Consider the following 18,965-nt stretch of genomic DNA (forward strand, 5'->3'; position numbering starts at 1 on the left):
GATTTGGTACGATAATTTGGTCTGATACATATGGGAACCCTGCAGTTGACTCGTGTAAACGCAGTTGAATCGTGCTGAGTGCGGACTTGGCCGAGTCTCGAGTCGCTTAAACTGTCTTGCTCTCATTGAGTTGTGGTGGATTCGTTACGCCACTTAGCTACTGTCACCTCTCATTGATAAGTGTCGCTTTTTGTCGCCAAGGGTTGCGGAGAAAGAGCGATCTTTTAAGCTCTTTGTTTACCTCCTGTCGACAGCGGTCTCCTTCCGTCGCCCGCTGATGGAAGAAGAGTTTGAATGGAATTGGAGGAACTCGTTTTGGGCCGGTCGGCGTTTGTTGCCACATTACGCCTTCCTGTATTATCATTTTGTTGAGGATAGAGGCCACATAGAGGATATATCTTGATTGTCTTAGGTATTTTGGCGAGCGTAATTTGGCGCACTCTAAATATTGGAGAAGAGAACCAACGCTCTCTCCAATTTGAGAGCATTTCATATCTTTTCGTGTCCTCGGACACAATCTCCCTTTGTGTCTGCCTTGGCTTGTCGTCTTGTCTTTTGAAGTCACGGAGAGCCGAAGGCCTCCTTTTGCTGTACAACGCTTATTGGTCCTTTAACCGTCTTTAATAGGAGGTTCGCTTTCTTTCTCTTTCCTGTGGGGAAATTAACTCGAGACAGACAGACATGCTGATGGATTTTCAGTCTAACTTGAGTTATTATCTTCTATTTACGTTGTCTCGTCTCTGCGACTTCTTAGAGAGGTGGAGACGCTAACCCAGCGAGAGTATTTTAGTGAGGAAACAAATAACTAAAACTATTAACTCATTTCTGATGCTGCAGGGTAATGTCCTCATGCTTATACTCACTCTGTTTGGAAGTGAGAACACTTTCGCTTCCTGTCTGATTATGCAGTTCAGGATTATCTATTGGTAGTCTTATTTTATACCTTTCGGGGATAAGTGCAGATTCAGGTTCTGGGATATGGACAGTTGCAGCCTCCTAACATGCATGGAGAGACTTGGGACCAGTATGTTATATGGTGGAGACGGTGAAGGGCAGTTGTGATTCTTTTTTATTGTCCTCCACTGGTTTATTCTCCTTATAGCTTCCCTTGTCTTCAGCAGAGATCTCTCATAAGTCTCTTTTAGTAGGAGATTGTATATAGAGGGAATGATGGTCCAAGGGTAATTCTTTAGGAAGTCACCCATAAGTAATTGGAGATATTCTTGGACATTTGGGGACTGAATAACAGTAAGTGTCTGCCCATATACTTGTTGGTTTTCTAGCATGGTTTTAGTGTCTTTCCAAAGAATGGTCAGACTTGTGGTACACATGCAGAATGTATTAATTCCACTTACCATACATCCACAGTCATGCAAGTTCCTTCTAAGGGTTTTTACTAAAAGGTATTGCTGTTCTATGCACTTTGTTTGGATTAGTGTGCAGCCCTCTATAAGTTATGTCAGGGTCTTGTTGCCCATTGGTAGATGGTGTCGACTTTAGGAGCAAGACACTTCTACTGAATCAGTTATTCAAGTTAGCCCACTCTGTCAACAGTATTCCAAAGGCCAAGGACCTGTTGCTTCTTCTGGCCCAATTTCTATGCACTATATTGTTATTTCTTTATATCCCCATTCTTATCTAGTGATGTGGGGATGATATTTAATTATGCATGCTTGTCGGTCGAGATGAATAGTCATGTGCTGCTTGAAGATTTTAGACCGGAAAGAAGCTTCCTATATGGTAAGGGCTTTTCCTCATTAGAAAACATGGCCTTATGGGTTATTTTCAGATAATCATGCTCAATAAATGTATGGTATCAGCATAAGAATTATGACTTACAAATAACTTTCATTAAATACAAATAACTTTCATTAAATTTGTAAGTAATCCAGAACCAACTTTGGCTCCAGGACTGTAGGAGGGACACTTTAACCAGGAATTGTCTATTTGGTTCTTAAACCTAAGTCCAAGTTTTGGTCTTTTCCCTCTGTCATGTCAACTACACCTGGTAAAACTTTTTAGATGTCAGGGCAGTGGAAAGACATCAGGATGCTTAGCAGGTTTATTCCCGGTCAGAAACAAAGTCTTTGTGGGAAGTTTGCTGCTTTGAGTGAAATGAAACAACATATTGGTTTGATCATCCATTCTGTGGAAGAACAGTACTTTAGCAATTGGGGATTCAGGAAGAACAACTGCCTACAAGGGCCCTGACATCCATAAGTTTGGCACTTGGGTGGATTTAAGGAACACACATTTAGCTTCCTAGCATGTAGATGAACAGGGACAGCCGAATGATTACTACTACTTTGTTGGCCCTCAGGCTTGAGCAGTGGATGTTTCCTTAAATTTTGCCTAATTCAGACTCCTAGGCCTGCCCCTTGTATCTACTCTGAATTCTATTGAGCAATTTCATGTTCAAGAATTGCTTAGTCTCCTGTAGAGCCCTTGTAGCCTCAGGGCAAAACTTTTCAGAATTTCCAATGCTCTTGGTAGATGTCTCATTCTTCCGTTGAGAAGAAATCAACTCTACTACACAATTCCATACAGTTCCATTGACGTAGGCATCTCCTTAACTGCTTGGAGAGGTTAGAATGTCCCCTCCCAATAATAAGATTTTCAAGTTATCATAGGATCTGTCTTTAATATAAAACTGCCATGGCGTGTGTGTTGCTGAGGGTACCATTCTGGAGAAATTTTCATCACCTGGAACCTTGTAGACGTCAATGTTTTCTGTTTAGAGGAGATAAGACTTTTCACTGTCTACTTCCAAAGTTATCGTTCCATACGTACTTTCCTCAGTATTGCATCAAGTACTTTTAGATCTTGCTGAGGACCAGGACTGTAAGGTGTTGAGATTGAAGCCCCTTCATCTCTATATCAGTCTCTCTCTGGAGTTTAGATGCAGGTCTAAACTTTATCTGAATTTACTGTAAAACCTTTTATTTAGCAGTGGTTAATAAGTAAATTTGCTGTCAGCACCCTTCTTTAAGCTGGTGTAAGGGAATGCAATTTTAGCTTTCTGTCTTAGAGCTGAGGGTGATGTTAATTAAGGCTATGCTTTACAGTTCCCTGTAAGAATTCCAATCTAACCGGGGGGGGGGAGAGGAAATTTCTTTATCCTGTTGGGCATTTAAATTTAAAGGTTAAACCTAGAACATTTTTATCATCCTTTTAGAGACCTTGAACATCTCTGTCAAAGGTAAATGCTGGAAGAGGCAAAATTAACCTTTGGTTTTGTGGTTTTAAGAAAACATGTTGTGGTCAAAGGTTAGCCTGGAAGAGGCAAAAATCAACCTTTTGTTTTGTGGTTTTAGAAAACCTAGAATGTATTTGTGAAGGTTAAGCCTGGAAGTGGCAAAGTCAACCTTTTGTGTTGGGATTTTTAGAAACTTATAACACCTTTGCCAATGGTTAAACTTAAGGCAAAGTTAACTTTTGTTTTGTGGTTTTAGAAAACCTAGAATGTATTTGTGAAGGTTAAGCCTGGAAGAGGCAAAGTTAACCTTTTGTGTTATGATTTTTAAAAACTTTGTCAAGGAACACAAGGTCCTCTGTGACATAATGTATAGGCTAGTGTATGAGAACTAGCTCCATATCATCTGCCTTATTGAAGTTAAACATTCATAATGTGAGCAGCAGTTGCAACTTCATTTAGTGTTAAGTCTATTTGTCGCTCCAGAATAGGATTGATGTGTAACAGTAGAAGTACAATTCGGTTTTTGCCTGATCACTACTTTAAGTATACAGAATTGTGTTTGAACACAGTAAAGCCCTTAATCCGCTACAAGTAATGGGTAGTCTTTTCCTCAACCGAAAAAGAGCAATTCTTTTGGCTCTTTTGTTTAAATCCCAGGGTTTTAATATTTTGGGGAGCGAAGTAAGGGGCAAATTTTGTATAGGAGCGTACCTTTATATTGTAAAGGTATTCATTTTAAGTGACTGTCGTTTGATAGGGCTTTTGGACCCAGGCACAGGGGTCCCTCATACCGCTTGCGTTTCATGCTGGCTGAATCGAAGCGGTTTTCTCCGCAAGGCTACGCTTTGCTGCATACGTATGAGAGCCTTGCTCCCTGAATGGAATCCAACTTCTGGTGGCAGTACAATCCACCAAGGATTCCAGATCAGGTGAGAATGTTTTGGGTTTTGTATATGAAACCTTTAGCTCGAATGGCTGAGCGGAATTTTGTCTAGCTGCACTACCCACCATCCTCTTCTTAATGTGGGAATCAGCTAAATTTAACAGTAGGTAAGATTCATCTCAAATAATATAAATTTTCATAATAAAATTTATTACATATTTGGATACTTAGCTACTGTTAAAGTAGACCCACCTAGCCTCCCCCACAACTTAGTGGGCTGTCAAGGAGAATTCTGACAAGAGCTAAAACATTCGAAACACACCTGGTGGAGAACAGATAAAACTAGACAGTCATCTGAGCAGCCATTCAATTTTTTTTTTGAATGCAGACTCGCCTAATCGGCGGGGAGATATAGCTAAATTTAACAGTAGGTAAGTATCCAAATAATAAATTTTATTATGAAAATTTATATTAATTGTGCATAAAAACATTTGTTTTAAAACCATATTGTACTTTGTAAGTTCAGTCTTTTATCATCTTTGCCCCATTTACAGCTTTCATACCCTTCCTCAGTCACTGCTATCCTGGATATTTTTTCTTTCCTAGTTGCTGTTTAAATTAGAATACTCTTCTACACAACTTTTTTTTTTCTATGTCACTTACCTTCTCATTTCCTTCTTTTCTCTGTATCTACCATCTTCACTTTCTATACTTTGCCATAGCTTGAAGTTCCTCTTCTTGTATGCTGTTGCCTTTTGTAGATTTTGGTTCCACCACCAAGTCTTTCTTTCTTCTGTAACCCTTCCAAAATGTTACTTGACATAATTTTGCTCCATTTTTAGGCTTTTTTTCAGTTTTCCACCAACCATTTTTGATACTATACATCATTTACCTTTATCAAATCAGTATGTTTAAGTTATTCCACTCATGTATGTTCTTATCTTCATCAAATCAATATGTTTTATAGTTTTTCCATTCATGAATGTTGTCAGCTTCTCTGTGGTTGTTTTAAACAGTGTGTAGTAGTGTTAATCATTGGCTTAAAATATCCATTTCCTTTCTTATTTTTCCCAAACTTAACTTCCCTTCACATCTTCAGAACCAGCTGTTTGTTTCTGTTTGGACTTTTGGGTCTCCTTCTTCATATATGTCCTCTGACTGTGGCACTTCTATTATTGCATCAGAAAAAACCCTTTAAAGTTCTATCTTTTCATCTGGACTTTCTGATTGTGGTGAATGAATTGATCCGTTAGCTTGGGATATACGTGGCTGAGAGCTCTACCAAATTGCTGACCGCCCACTGGTGAACCTTGATGATCAAGGCATGAAGTTGACATGAAACCAGGCCCTTGCTTGCTCACACAAGCGATCACCGTGGTGTTGTCCGACATGAGAACAACAGAATGACCCTATACTTTCTCCTGAAATTCCTTCAAACCCAGAAAGGCTGCTTTTAACTTGTAAGATGTTGATATGCTGCTCTTTGTCCTCCAAACTCCAAACGCGCGAGGTAATGAGGCCGCCTAAATGAGCACCCCAACCTGTGACGGAGGCGTCTGAAAACAGAAGGAAGTCCGGGGGAAGAGAACGCTTCAAGAGATTCCGGTTGTCCAACCACCAACGAAGGTCTTCTCTCACTTCTAGAGACAGAGGAACCCTTATTAGGGGCAAGTCCCCCAACTGAGACCAGAATTCCCTCAGTCTCCATTGCAGAGACTGAAGATGAAGGCGCCCACGAGGGACCAGCTTCTTCCAGACAAAATTTCTGGCAGAACCTGCCACTGATGAGCTGACTGATGTAGTTGTGTTAGGAAGTTGTGCGCCACCGAAAACCCTTGAATATGCAGTATCAATGACCATGCCCAGATAGAGGATCCTTTGACTGGGTACGAGGTTTGACTTCTCTTGGTTCACCACGATGCCCGGTTCCAGACAAAACTGAAGCAGATGATCTCTGTCTTGCAGCAGCTTCTCCCTGGAACCTGCCAAGACCAACCAATCGTCGAGGTACCTCAGCAAATGGATCCCCTGAGCGGCTCAACTTGAGACAAGAGAGAAGACCCTTGTAAACACCTGAGGGGCTGTGGTCAGCCTGAAGCACAGGACTTTAAACTCGAAGACCTTGTCTCCGAGAGAGAAGGGAAGGAACTTTCTGGATGACATGAAAAGGGATCTGGAAATATGCATCCTTTAAATCTATCGACTGGGAACAGAAACTGAGATTCCAAAAGGTCCCCATTCTTCAGTGCCAACTAGGACTCGGGGACAACTGATCTTTCTATCCTGGACAAAGCCGTGTCTCTTCTGATTAGGAGAAGATTAGCCTATAAATTGATGCTGAAGTGTACGAGATACAAGAATGCCTTGCCCCCAGATTGCAACAAACTGGCAAGAGAAGACGCACTCACCAACCCTCTGGGGACCTGTCAGACACCATCTTGTCAATGACTGCCAACCAGAAGTCTAACCAAGAAACCATCTGCAACATGGAGGCTGCTGTAGACTCCAAAGTTGAGGCATCCTGTGGAGACAAGGACGGAGCCACCAACCTCACCTGCTCCAAAGTCAACCCTGGCTTCAGACGAATGACGTCCGGGTTAAGATGATGTGACATCAAGTAGGCAGAGTTTGTAGCATAGTACTTCCTATGCCTTGTGAATGGTGGGAGAAGCAACTTGGAAGAACCCCTTGAGCGAAGAGACCTGTCCTGATCTGAAACAGAGGCATTTACCTTATGCAAGACCGACTGGACATGCCCCGATAAGGGAAGCTGAAACGATGACTTGGGATCTTGTGTAGCGCCCAGCAAGGCTTCCAAGCAGGAAGGAGCAAAAGACGACCGAGCCTGAGCCTTACTCCGCTTGGCTGTACCAAAAGTTTTATAATCTGATCTGAGTCCTACTCTCCAAATTGTTGAACCCACAAATGAGATCGACAACTTCGGTAAAAGAGGAAAAAAACTCTTGCGTGTCTCCTTCCTCCTGCTACGGGGCAACAGACCGGCAACGAGAAGAATGTTCATGCTTATCTTCGTGTAAACCAACAGAAGAGCCAGCAGCCAAACTGCCCGAAACCAACCTGTCTGGGCTGGATCCAAGTGCCAACTCCTGCAACGAACCAAGCACAACACTAGGAACATCACTATGCACACTCCCACTAGATGACTTGCGTACATGGCCACGTACGTGCACTTGCAGGGCAGACACACGTACGTGCGAAGGAGAAGTGTCTCAAACACTCGAAATAGAACGAGAATCCCTCAGAGTCGAACCCTGGGTAGCACCAAGGGGAGGGGCAGACAAAGACTCATGTTACACTTTTCGCACTCACAACCTTCAATCTCTTGACAGGCACCTTGAGATCCTTACGGCGACGAATAGTCGCTGGCGTTGGAGAAGCGGAAGAATTTGCAACGTGCACGAACATGCAAGGTTCAACACACTCACAACTTGATGCAGAGGACGAAGCAGCCACTGCAGATCGCACAGCGGATGAAACACTCTCAGGAACACTAACATTTGCGGGAACATGGGCTTGCTGCTCCTCACTCACAGATGAAGAAAAGGCAAAGTCCTTAACTCTTTCATATCCGCTTAGTTTTGAGTACAGTGTCCCCAGATATCCGAGGTGTCTGGGAGCGCTCGACAGTGCGAAAAAATTATCATTTTGAAAATTCCGCAAAAATATAAATTTTATGCCAACAACGTTCATTTTGCTGTCCTTTTTTTCTAAATGTTAGTATTTTATGGTGAAATAGTCAGAATAAGAGTCCCAGCCCCCTAAATACGAAAAAATGTGAGTTATTTAACAAAAAAACAAAAAAATCTTTACTTTTTTTTTATATTTTCGTTCCTAACCCAAAAACTATGAAAGTCAGGCGAATGAATTATTTTTTATGAGAAAGCCAAGAAAATTCCCTAAATATCGACATATAAATAAATGGAAAACGAATAAGTCTAGCCGGTGAAAAAATCGATAGAAAAGAGGATAAGAAACATAGCGCTCCGCCCGGCGCATAGTGAGAATTATCGGTAGAATTTTTTTTTTGTTTTTGAAGAGCCCTATCTCGGTTATTTTTCATTGAAATAATTTTGTAAATATACGAAATTGTAGAGGAAACGTTGAAGAATAAAGGGAAGGTCAAGAAAAATGGCTTTGGATACGGCAACAGTTTCATTTTGACGTTATAAATTGATCAAAACGAAAAAAAATTTTACCGTTGTCAACATTTATTGCTAGAATAAAAATTTTTTGAAGAGCCCTACCTCGGTTATTTTTCATAGAAATTACTTTGTAAATATACGAAATTGTAGAGGAAAAGTTGAAGAATAAAGGGAGAGTTAAGAAAAATAGCTTTGGGGTCATTGAGAGGGAAGTGTAGGTGCGATCAGCTGATTTCATTGTGAGAATTTTACTACGCCAGGGATTTGAGCATGCGCAGTACAGAAACTACTTTCCTGGCGTATTGATACCCGAGATACACGGTCCAAGGTATGATCTAGCCTATGAAAATCGCTACTTGTCCGAAAATAAAAAAAAAATGGCCCTACCACACGTACGAAAAATTTCGGTAAATTTTACGTACCGCTACGTCAGTTGGATAGATAGGGGATAGAGTAGTTTTACGTACTATTACGTCAGTTGGACATGAAAGGGTTAACCTTCCAACGCTTGATTCGCCGATGCGGTGGAGATGGGGGAAAAGGAGAGGAAGATAGCACTGTGTCCTTACACACTCTTTGCAGGAGGCGGAGGCGATGCAACGCACTTGCATCCAGTCCTCCCAGCTGACATGGCAGCAAACCTATCTTCCAAAACAGACTCCAATCTCTTAAGAACCACCTAACATAAAGCCTCAGATGAATCAGCAAGAGAAAGGGCCGACGACATGGAAGGGAGGTGATGTCATGGGAGCAAACGATGACAACACAGATGAGCGAGGCAGCGTAGTGGTGACGTCATTGATGGAAGTGACATCACTAGCAGCACAGACGTCTCGGCTTCCCCTCGACCCGAGGAGGAAGCAGACGCCACTGGTGGAGGGATACAAAATGGCTGACCCCGTGACATCACCAGCGGCGCTGACGCCACAGCCTCCCTCTCAGAGCAATACAATATGGCTGACCTCGGCTATCAATGAAGATTAGGTTAGGATGAGGGGGAAGAGCTTGGGTAGCCTGAGCCATTTCATCTTTGACCAATATGCCTACTCCATTATATCTTGTCTCACTGCTGTTTCACTAAATTTAATCTTTTTCTGCTTTCATACTGATGGGTTGTATATTTAATGCTTACTTGTTATGATCTTCCCTTTTATCTTCCTGGGGATTCTTTGCACCCCCTCCTTACTGAAGGATGCCTGGTACTGGGGCTATTGTATGTTTCGAACTCATTATTAATTACTGTATACTGTGTATGCAAAATTACCATAGTTAAGAAAGTCAAGGACAAAAGAAACCTGTAGGAATAAGTCTTTAGGAATAAGTCTTTATCAAAACAAAACTGTAGATTAGCAGATATAAGGACAAGAGAAAAGGAGAAAAAAAAAAGTGCACTTACCAAGATAGGAAAGGAGTGAACCATTCATAACTGACATGAACACTGGCCTAGGCCCAGGACCAGGTTATGCTTTAAAATCTGTATAAATGGTGATTAATTAGTAACATCTTTCTTGGGGTCCCTTTGCTTAGGATCTGAAGCCAAGCAACATTGCTGTTAATGAAGACTGTGAACTGAAGATTCTGGATTTTGGATTAGCAAGACCCACTGAATCAGAAATGACAGGATATGTTGCAACCAGATGGTATCGTGCACCAGAGATCATGCTTAATTGGATGCATTATAATCAAACAGGCAAGTAAATCATTGTTTTTGATGGGTTTTCATTATTGCTTCAATAATTGCCAATGAAAATGCTTCACACAGTAGTTTCCTGAATGGGAGTTTTCAGGGGCCTGGGGTTAATTTTATAGGATTTTAAAGGGTCAGTGACTTGCATAAGTCTTGTCATGAAAAAGATCACATTTCTTTGATTGTTTGAATATGGAATGTCCTGAGCATTTTTGTATTTAAACATAGAAGATTCTAAGCAGTGTTCCATTAGTTTTTTATTGTTTCAGTGCAAAATGGAACTATTAATTGTAAAATAGTATGTGTAAAGATATGGTAATGCCATATGTGAATGGATATTTGAAAGCAAATTCTTTGGCTCAGCTTTCAGTCTCACTCTCATGTTAGTCCTGTGCGGTGACCACTACTTTTTTGGTTTTCATATCGTAGTGTGATATAGCTGCTGAATCTTGAATCTAGTCATAACCCTAAACTTTAAACCTCTAAGTGCTGCTCAGCTGGTACCAAGGGAGCAAAGTGAAGATTCAATAAAAAAAGATTGAATTGCTAGTTTTTCTAGGCTCTAGGATTTGCAAGCATAATTTGTTAGCTTGTCAGTGTTAAGCTTGTCAGTGTTAAAGGATAGGAAGTTCAAAATGTGAATTTGATTGTGAGGTACATGTAGCTGCACTGGTAGGTGCAAAAACACTGCAGCAGTTGCAAAATGCTTGTCTTTCTCATGTGGAAGTGACTGTTTCTATAGGTGCAGGAAAAGATTTGGTTGATTTTAAGGTTAAAGCTTTAGGAAGAATGTTATGTGAGTAGGTAGGATAGTTTGAGATGTTGCCCTTATGAGAAATTATGTAAGTTGCATATATGTATAGATAAGGTAATGATGAAAGGGAGACAAAGATGGCTTGGACATACCTTTTTTTTTTTTTGGGGGGGTGGGGGGGGGTGGGGGGGGGGGGGGGGGGGGGGGGGGGGGGGGGGGGGGGGGGGGGGGGGGGGGGGGGTAATGGTACGAGTGTCAACTGACCTGAGGGCACCAGATGGATGAAAATTTTGATGGGAGCTGGAGATAAAAAGAGATTTATGGAAAATAAAGCATAAGAGAGAAATAGGCAGAATTTCACCTAGGCCCTTTGGTGGCATTGATTGTGATGATTGTTGATGCAGTAAATTCTCATCAAAGGAGTAACAGATGAATTAAAGGCAGAAACAGTCAAATTTTTGGAAGGAATTCATACAGAATTTCAGAGACTTCCTAGGGGTTTCTAGAAAGGTATACGTTAGAAGATTATTTGAACAACAAGGCAAGTTGCCAGTAGGGATTTGTTTGTCAGTGTGAAAGGTGAAGATGTAGATAATCATATGAAGAACATAGCAAAGTTTAATGAATGACTTGGTGGAAAATCTCATCAAATCGAATGCAGATGATGAATTAGCAAAACAGACACTAAAAAGTTGGGTGAAGTGATTTAGCTTACAAATATTGTAAAGAAGATAATGGTTTGGGATCCCATAATAGAATGTATTGATACTTATTCAGGTTAATTTTATAAATTAAAAAGGTAAGAGCAACAACTCAACCAGTTTCCCCTGTCAATGATCCATGGCTATCAGTATCATTTACTTTCATAATTATTGAGCCATCATCATCTTTATCTGCCTTGCCTTCTTCAGCTTATGGAGATGATAATCCTGATAATCATTTTGGCATTTCATCAGGTCAATAGCCTAATGCATAAGCACATCATCCCAATGCCTATACAGTCAGCTCACTACTTCAAATCATCATAAACATAATATTGAACAGAGAAGAAGTTGAATACGTACATCAGGCTAATATATCTTTTGACTAATAAGTTTTTAATTTCATTCAGGCACAACCAGTATATTTTTCATCATATGTAAAATGTGTAACAGCAGAATGTTTTTCATTGCTCTTTTATCTTAGGGGGAAAATTTTAATTTGAAAAAAAAAATTACTATTGCAATACACTCCCTGAACACCTGAATTAGCCCTGGTCACTGACCAGCCCGAACTATATCCCCACATATTTACCCACTAAGTGGGTATTTTTAACTGTCAGTGTTACCAATGCTGCAGGCAAAATCTAGTCAAATTAATTACCTGTGTTACGGTTGGCAACGCTGCTGTAAATACCGGCCACCAGAGGCCTGTCTCCTCAATTGTTTCTCGTTGGCCATGCTGTGTGGATTAGTCCCACATCAGGCGAACTTTTGGTCATTTAGCCCTACCCCATTCAAAGAGTTTTCGTATTTTGGATACAGATTACGACCTTGGAATGTTATTGACGTTTTGCTCCCGATTTCACTTTGGGTAGCTACTTTGTACTTGCTATGGATAAGTTAGAAAATAAACGTCGTCGCTGTCTGCAAATGCCTCTGCTTCTGCTTCATCTACAGTTCAACGATTGAGCCTTCTACTGCTGGACATGTTGGGGCTCATCGGCTCTGCACACCTTGCAAGTGTAGGATGAGTACCCTCACACATGATCGACGTTCTCTGTTATTTAGTGTAGGAAGGATCAGTGTAATACCAGTCAGAGAAGTTTGTCTTGGTCAGGAGACAAGGAAACATTAGTTAGTTATTCAAGAAATTAGTGGACAGGTTATCTTCTAGTATGTTTAGCCTATTTCTAACCTGACGAATAATTTAACCAAAACATACATAGTGGTAGTAGTAGTACAATGGTCCCCCCGTATTCGCGGGGGATGCGTACCAGACCCCCCGCGAATAGTTAGAATCCGCGAATGTTTGGAACCCCTATATAAACGCTAAAAACAGCCTATTTTGTTAGTTAAAACTTAAGAAAAACCACTAAAAATTTTCATACTTGGTTTTTTTAATAGTTTTATCACAAAAAGTGCATTTTATGATGAAATTGATAACAAAAACCAGGAATTTGTGGATATTTCTCCTAGAAAAATACAGCGAATGCGCGAATTTTCCGCAAATAATGCAGGGAAACGTTCCCGAGAGAAATCCGCGAATGTGTGAGTCCGCGAATCCGGAGAACGCGAATACGGGGGGTCCACTGTATACTTGATTCTAATCGTTCTTTTTCAGCCCCCCTGCCTGTTCCAGAACCAGCCCTAACGGGTGCTGGGGGTAATGGAGAACCGCAAGCCTCCGAGTGGGTAGGTTCTACCCCCCTCCCTGGTGCGGAGCAGGCAGTGTTGGCAGCAGATTCCCCTTCCCTCAATGTGTAAGTTCTCAGGATGATGAAAATTTAGGTCAGATACAGACGAGTAGGGATAATAGGCTACTTAGTGTTCAGGAAGAGAAGTGCAGGCTTCTTCGGGTCGATTTCTATTATAGTAGTTTATAGAGGGACAGTTTGTCTTTGGAGCCTCATTGGTTTTTTTTCCTGCTTCGAGCTCCTTGCATCAGAAGTTTCTAGGTCCATGGTTGGTCGTTCAGGGGTGGTTTCGGGTCTGTTGGGTTCTGAAGTGTTGAATACTGCTCCTTCGTCTTGAAGGTTCTTTTCCTTCTGAGGATAAATTTCGTTCATCTTGCGATGGTGGTAAACTTGATCAGGTTTTCAATTTGACTCTACTACATATATGGTATGGTAATTGCTAATATAACTAATTCTCGGTTCAATCCGTTTTGACTTAAGATAATTCAGTATGTAGAGAAATAGAATAACAATTAACTACGGCTAGCCTAGCGTTCACAATTATGTATGGTATGCATATACACGATTATGTATTGTATGCTCGGATAATTCAGCGCAGGTGTAAATAGAACATGAGAATCTGATAATTTAGTATGAAATTCAACTGAACAGGAATGAAGATCAGATTCGGTCTGACTTGAGCATTAGAAGTACAGTGGTACCTCGACATACGAAAGGCTCAACTTACGAAAAACTCAGAGATACGAAAGCAGATACGAAGATATTTTTGGCTCTACTTACAAAAATAGTTCAAGTTACAAAAGGTTGTTGCTGTAAAGTCCCGAGATTCGCCCGGACCACCGAGAACAATTTTAAAATGCGCGCGCCACCAACTGAGTAAACTCGCCACCATCCTCACTCTCTCCCATTGGTTCCTGATGCTAGTCACCGCTGTAAGATCCTGCTCTCCTATTGGTCAGCATCTACCCCTTGTGCTCTATGTATTCTATTGGTAAAAGGATTCTGTAAATTGAAAAACTTATTCATGCAATACATTTAATGAAAAAAAAAATAGGTAAAGATAGAATAAAGAATAGAAATGAATGGTTATTATACTGTTTGGTAGTTTCAGTAGTTGAAGAGAGATAATGAAAATTTGATTACTGTACGTACTGTGTGTCAGGTGAAAGTGGTTGCTTGGCGATCGTTCGGTAGTCGTAAGTGCTGAACGTAAACAGAAATTTGGAAGCTTGTTTTTTTTTTTTTTTTTTATTGTTTATTATAGTTAATGGTTACTTAATAATTATATGTTTGAAATGAGTACATGCAATACATTTAATAAAAAAAATTGTGAATTAGATATAAAATATAAAATAAATCAGACTGCTATCATCGAAGCCAACAAATACATATTTTCTAGAATTCTTCTTCTGTTTTAATATTACGTATGTGTTTCATTATAGCTGTCAGTAACTCTGTATCTCCATTAGGTAAAGATAGAATAAAGAATAGAAATGAATGGTTATTATACTGTTTGGTAGTTTCATAAGTTGAAGAGAGATAATGAAAATTTATGGCTTACTGTGTGCTAGGAAAAGTGGTTGCTTGGCGATCGTTCGGTACTCGTAAGTGCTGAATGTAAACAAAGGGTTGGAAGGTTTTTTTGTTTGTGTATTATAGCTAATGATTAATTAATAATTATTTGAAATTAGTACATACTGATTATTTATATATTTTATTGGCATAGTCTAAGCTTTTAGCTTCCTAGGTTTAGATGTCAGAATCATAGACTAGGCTACAGTAGCAACTGCTAACATAGACTAGGCTTATTGCTAAGGGACACATGCTGAAGTCCTAATATATGCAGTAAAAATGGGGTTGAACATTACATGCAGTTGAATATTACTCAAGTATGTACAGTATTTTGCCTTTTTGGAGTCATATTTCTTCCGTCGGATCGGCGTCGTAACCCTAGAACATGTGTTGTAGGCCTGGAAATATAATTTACTAAGGTGTTTTTGTAGGGCTTGGAACGGATTAGGCATTAATTTCGTTTGTCGAGGTACCACTGTATATTATATGTATCATCATATTAGCGTAGTATAAATACTAACTCGGTAGTCAGTTTCTCGTTCTGGAATCAGCTGATGGCGAATATGAGTTTGCATTGCTGTATTTAACTCATTCTTGTCCTGTTTGGCTAGCATGACCAACTTAACTCTTCCTCACTTATGCCATGTTTGTCGATTTGAGGGAAGACGTGTTTTTAACTATGTTGACATTTAACATAGTCAATAATGGTACGTATCTTGTGCCATATAATTAGACATCTAAGGAATGAGTACATTTCATTGCTTTCCAAGAAGTTCCCTCCGGTGACGGAATTCGTTTGTATGACGTCTTCATCCGTTTAGCAGACAAATTGCCGTCAGTAATTACATTATGCTTATGTCAATTACAGTCACAAATATAATTACCAGTATTATTATTAAATTACAGTGATAACTTAAATTAATATTAGGGTAAAGAGTTACATTTAATTACCTTAAAATATGTAATTAATTACTTTTCAATGAAATTACAATTACACAAGCTTGTCGTCAACACACAGCACTGTTGTAAGGAGGCGTGGCTTAGACAGATAGTGGTGCCGACTAGTCAATTTCCTTTGCTCCAGATTCAACCATATCATTTGGTCTTGGCTAATGTTTTTATTCCTAGTTATCATAAATGAATATCTGCATACTCACATATACGGAACGAAGTCATATTGTTCGTCTTACAACGTAATTTAAGTCCAAAAAATGACTAATACGTCTCATTGGAAGCTAGTTTTTCCCTCAGTTTAGATTGCGTAAAATTAGCGATTCTGGTGTGAAAACAACCGTAAATGAGCTCTTTCATGCTATTAGTTCCCTTTAACCACGGCTGTGTTTGAATTCATACACAAGCTTGGGACAATTTATCCATGTTGCTGATGCACGTAATATTGCCTTATCAGCTTCAGCTACATTTATAACATGAATACAGTAATTACTGTCGCACGCGGAAGAATACAATAAACGGATGTTGCTATCGAATTTTATTACTGTCGCACGCTGATGAAAAGAATAAAGTGATGTTGCTATCGGATTCAATCGTATTAGCAACAAAGTTCTTGTTCAGTTATTCATGGCTGTACACAGTTATAAGAGTATACAGTGGTACCTCGACGTACGAAATTAATCCGATCCGAGGCGGCCTTCGTATCATGAGCTTTTCGTATCTTGAACCGCATTTTACATGTAAAATGCCTAATCCTTTCCAAGCCCTACAAAAACACCCCAGTAAATTATATTTCCAGGCTTACAACACATGTTCTAGGGTTACAACGCCGATCCGATGAAGAAATATGACTCCAAAAAGGCAAAATACTGTACATTACTTGAGTAATATTCAACTGCATGTAATGTTCAACCCCATTTTTACTGCTTATATTAGGACTTTAGCATATGTCCCTTAGCAATAGCCTAGCCTATGTTCCCTTAGCAATAGCCTAGTCCTATGATTCTGACATCTAAACCTAAGAGCTAAAAGCTTAGAATATGCCAATAAAATGTATAAATAATCAGTATGTACTAATTTCAAATGATTATTAATTAATCATTAACTATAATACACCAAAAAAAAAAAAAACCTTCCAACCCTTTGTCTACATTCAGCACTTACGAGTACCGAACGATCGCCAAGCAACCACTTTTCCTAGCACACAGTAAGCTATAAATTTTCATTATCTCTCTTCAACTAATGAAACTACCAAACAGTATAATAACCATTCATTTCTATTCTTTATTCTATCTTTACCTAATGGAGATACAGAGTTACTGACAGCTATAATGAAGCATATACTATGTAATATTAAAACAGAAGAAGAATTCTAGAAAATACATATTTGTTGGCTTCGATGATAGCAGTCTGATTTATTTTATATTTTATGATATCTAATTCACAATTTTTTTTATTAAATGTATTGCATGTACTCATTTCAAATAATTATTAAGTAACCATTAACTATAATAAACAATAAAAAAATAAATAAATAAAGCTTCCAAACTTCTGTTTACGTTCAGCACTTACGAGTACCGAACAATCGCCAAGCAACCACTTTCACCTAGCACACAGTACGTACAGTAATCAAATTTTCATTATCTCTCTTCAACTACTGAAACTACCAAACAGTATAATAACCATTCATTTCTATTCTTTATTCTATCTTTACCTATTTTTTTTTTTCATTAAATGTATTGCATGAATAAGTTTTTCAATTTACAGCATCCTTTTACCAATAGAATACATAGAGCACAAGGGGTAGATTGGTCAATAGGAGAGCAGGATCAGGAACCAATGGGAGAGCGTGAGGATGGTGGCGAGTTTACACCTTTCAAACACTTTTCTGTCAATTTATTTTCAGTGCTGAATGACCTCATAGGTCCCAATACTTGACCTTTGACCTAAATTCTGTATTAAACCCAAAAATCTCACTGTCTTACTGCACGCTGCTGCCTACGCCAGCTGCGCGAGGGATATAGAAAGATTTATTTGCAATGTAGTGCCAATTTTAATTACTAACCCCATCGTAAAATCGAATTACCGCAAGACGATTACTGTAGCTTGAGTATGGACTGTATTCACGATCATGTCTTGAATAATTTTCCTGATTTTCTTATGCTTGTCGAGATTATCGTGGGGAACAGAGTCGGTCTAGTTTCTCTCTCGCCATTTTTTTTCTGTTAAAACTCATAGTGTCTCTACACAATCTTCTTTATCTGGTCATTCTTCGGATGTCACTTCGGAGTCTTCTCGTTCATCCTGTTTTCTTTGCCAATAACACAACAGAGCAAGAGTTTTCTTTGTTTCATCCTGAAATTTTGGGATTTCAATCTCTCTCTCTCTCTCTCTCTCTCTCTCTCTCTCTCTCTCTCTCTCTCTCTCTCTCTCTCTCTCTCACAGTGCCATTTTGCTTGGTGAGACGTTCCCGCGCACAGTCTAATTAATCAACAGATATCACGCGTTTAACATATATATGTCTGGAAATTGAAAAATATCTAGAAGTGTTCGTGAACTGTTTGTGATAAGATTAGTGTGAAAATAGTAGGATAAAGCGTCTTCTAAGTTAGTTTATCAAGTGAAATACTGTAAATCAGATCAAGATGGCAGTAAGTTCCAACTGTCGTAAGAAATGGCGATATTTAGTGTGTTTAGCAGATTCGCAATACGATGAGGTAGCAGGAAGGGAGCTGGCATTTCTCATCTATGAGATCAACAACAGCCCTAACCAAAAAGATACAAAAGCATTCATAGACATATTAGAAGGATATGATCCTTCAAACTGGAACAAATCAACAGAAAACATCTTTAAAATAATTGAAGAAGTTCCAAATAAAATCCAAGTGGTCAAGAGACTCATAAAGAAAATGTACATCAATCAACATATTCCGACAAAGAAAATGAATAAGGTGAACATTGTGAATATCCTAATTAATGCAATAGGAAAAAGAATGCCAAAAGCATGCAAACTGTGTAAGGTGTGGCATAGCATAGTTAATCCACAAAACATAATCAGAAAATGTTCTGCATGCAACATTCCGACGCATCCTCAATGTGCTGAAGTAATGCAAGATATGAGGAAGGATACCAGAATATTTTGCTCAACATGTCTATCATGGATAGACAATGTTATTAAATCAAGACTTAATGTACAAATAGTTGAGGATGAAGAAGAAGAGGAAAACGGAAGAGAAGTAAACAAAACTGAAATAACAGAAAAAAATAATGAAAACAAAGAACAAGATAAAAGTATGGATGTAGAGATACTCATTGATACTACATATGAGGCAATCAAGCAGCATACATACAAAGAAATAAATTA

At 39.3% G+C, this 18,965-nt stretch overlaps 1 protein-coding gene across 1 annotated transcript in view; it reads left to right on the top strand.

Moving 5' to 3' along the window:
* The window catches only part of LOC135217580 (mitogen-activated protein kinase 14-like), a 230,324-nt gene that overhangs the window by 102,690 nt on the left and 108,669 nt on the right, over positions 1-18,965 (top strand). The window contains exon 3 of the mRNA XM_064253546.1: positions 9,770-9,932. Within this exon, the coding sequence (XP_064109616.1) occupies positions 9,770-9,932 (163 nt within the window). The remainder of the gene's footprint in view (positions 1-9,769; positions 9,933-18,965) is intronic.

The sequence above is a fragment of the Macrobrachium nipponense genome, chromosome 7, assembly GCF_015104395.2.
Source record: "Macrobrachium nipponense isolate FS-2020 chromosome 7, ASM1510439v2, whole genome shotgun sequence".
NCBI classification, from domain to species: domain Eukaryota; kingdom Metazoa; phylum Arthropoda; class Malacostraca; order Decapoda; family Palaemonidae; genus Macrobrachium; species Macrobrachium nipponense.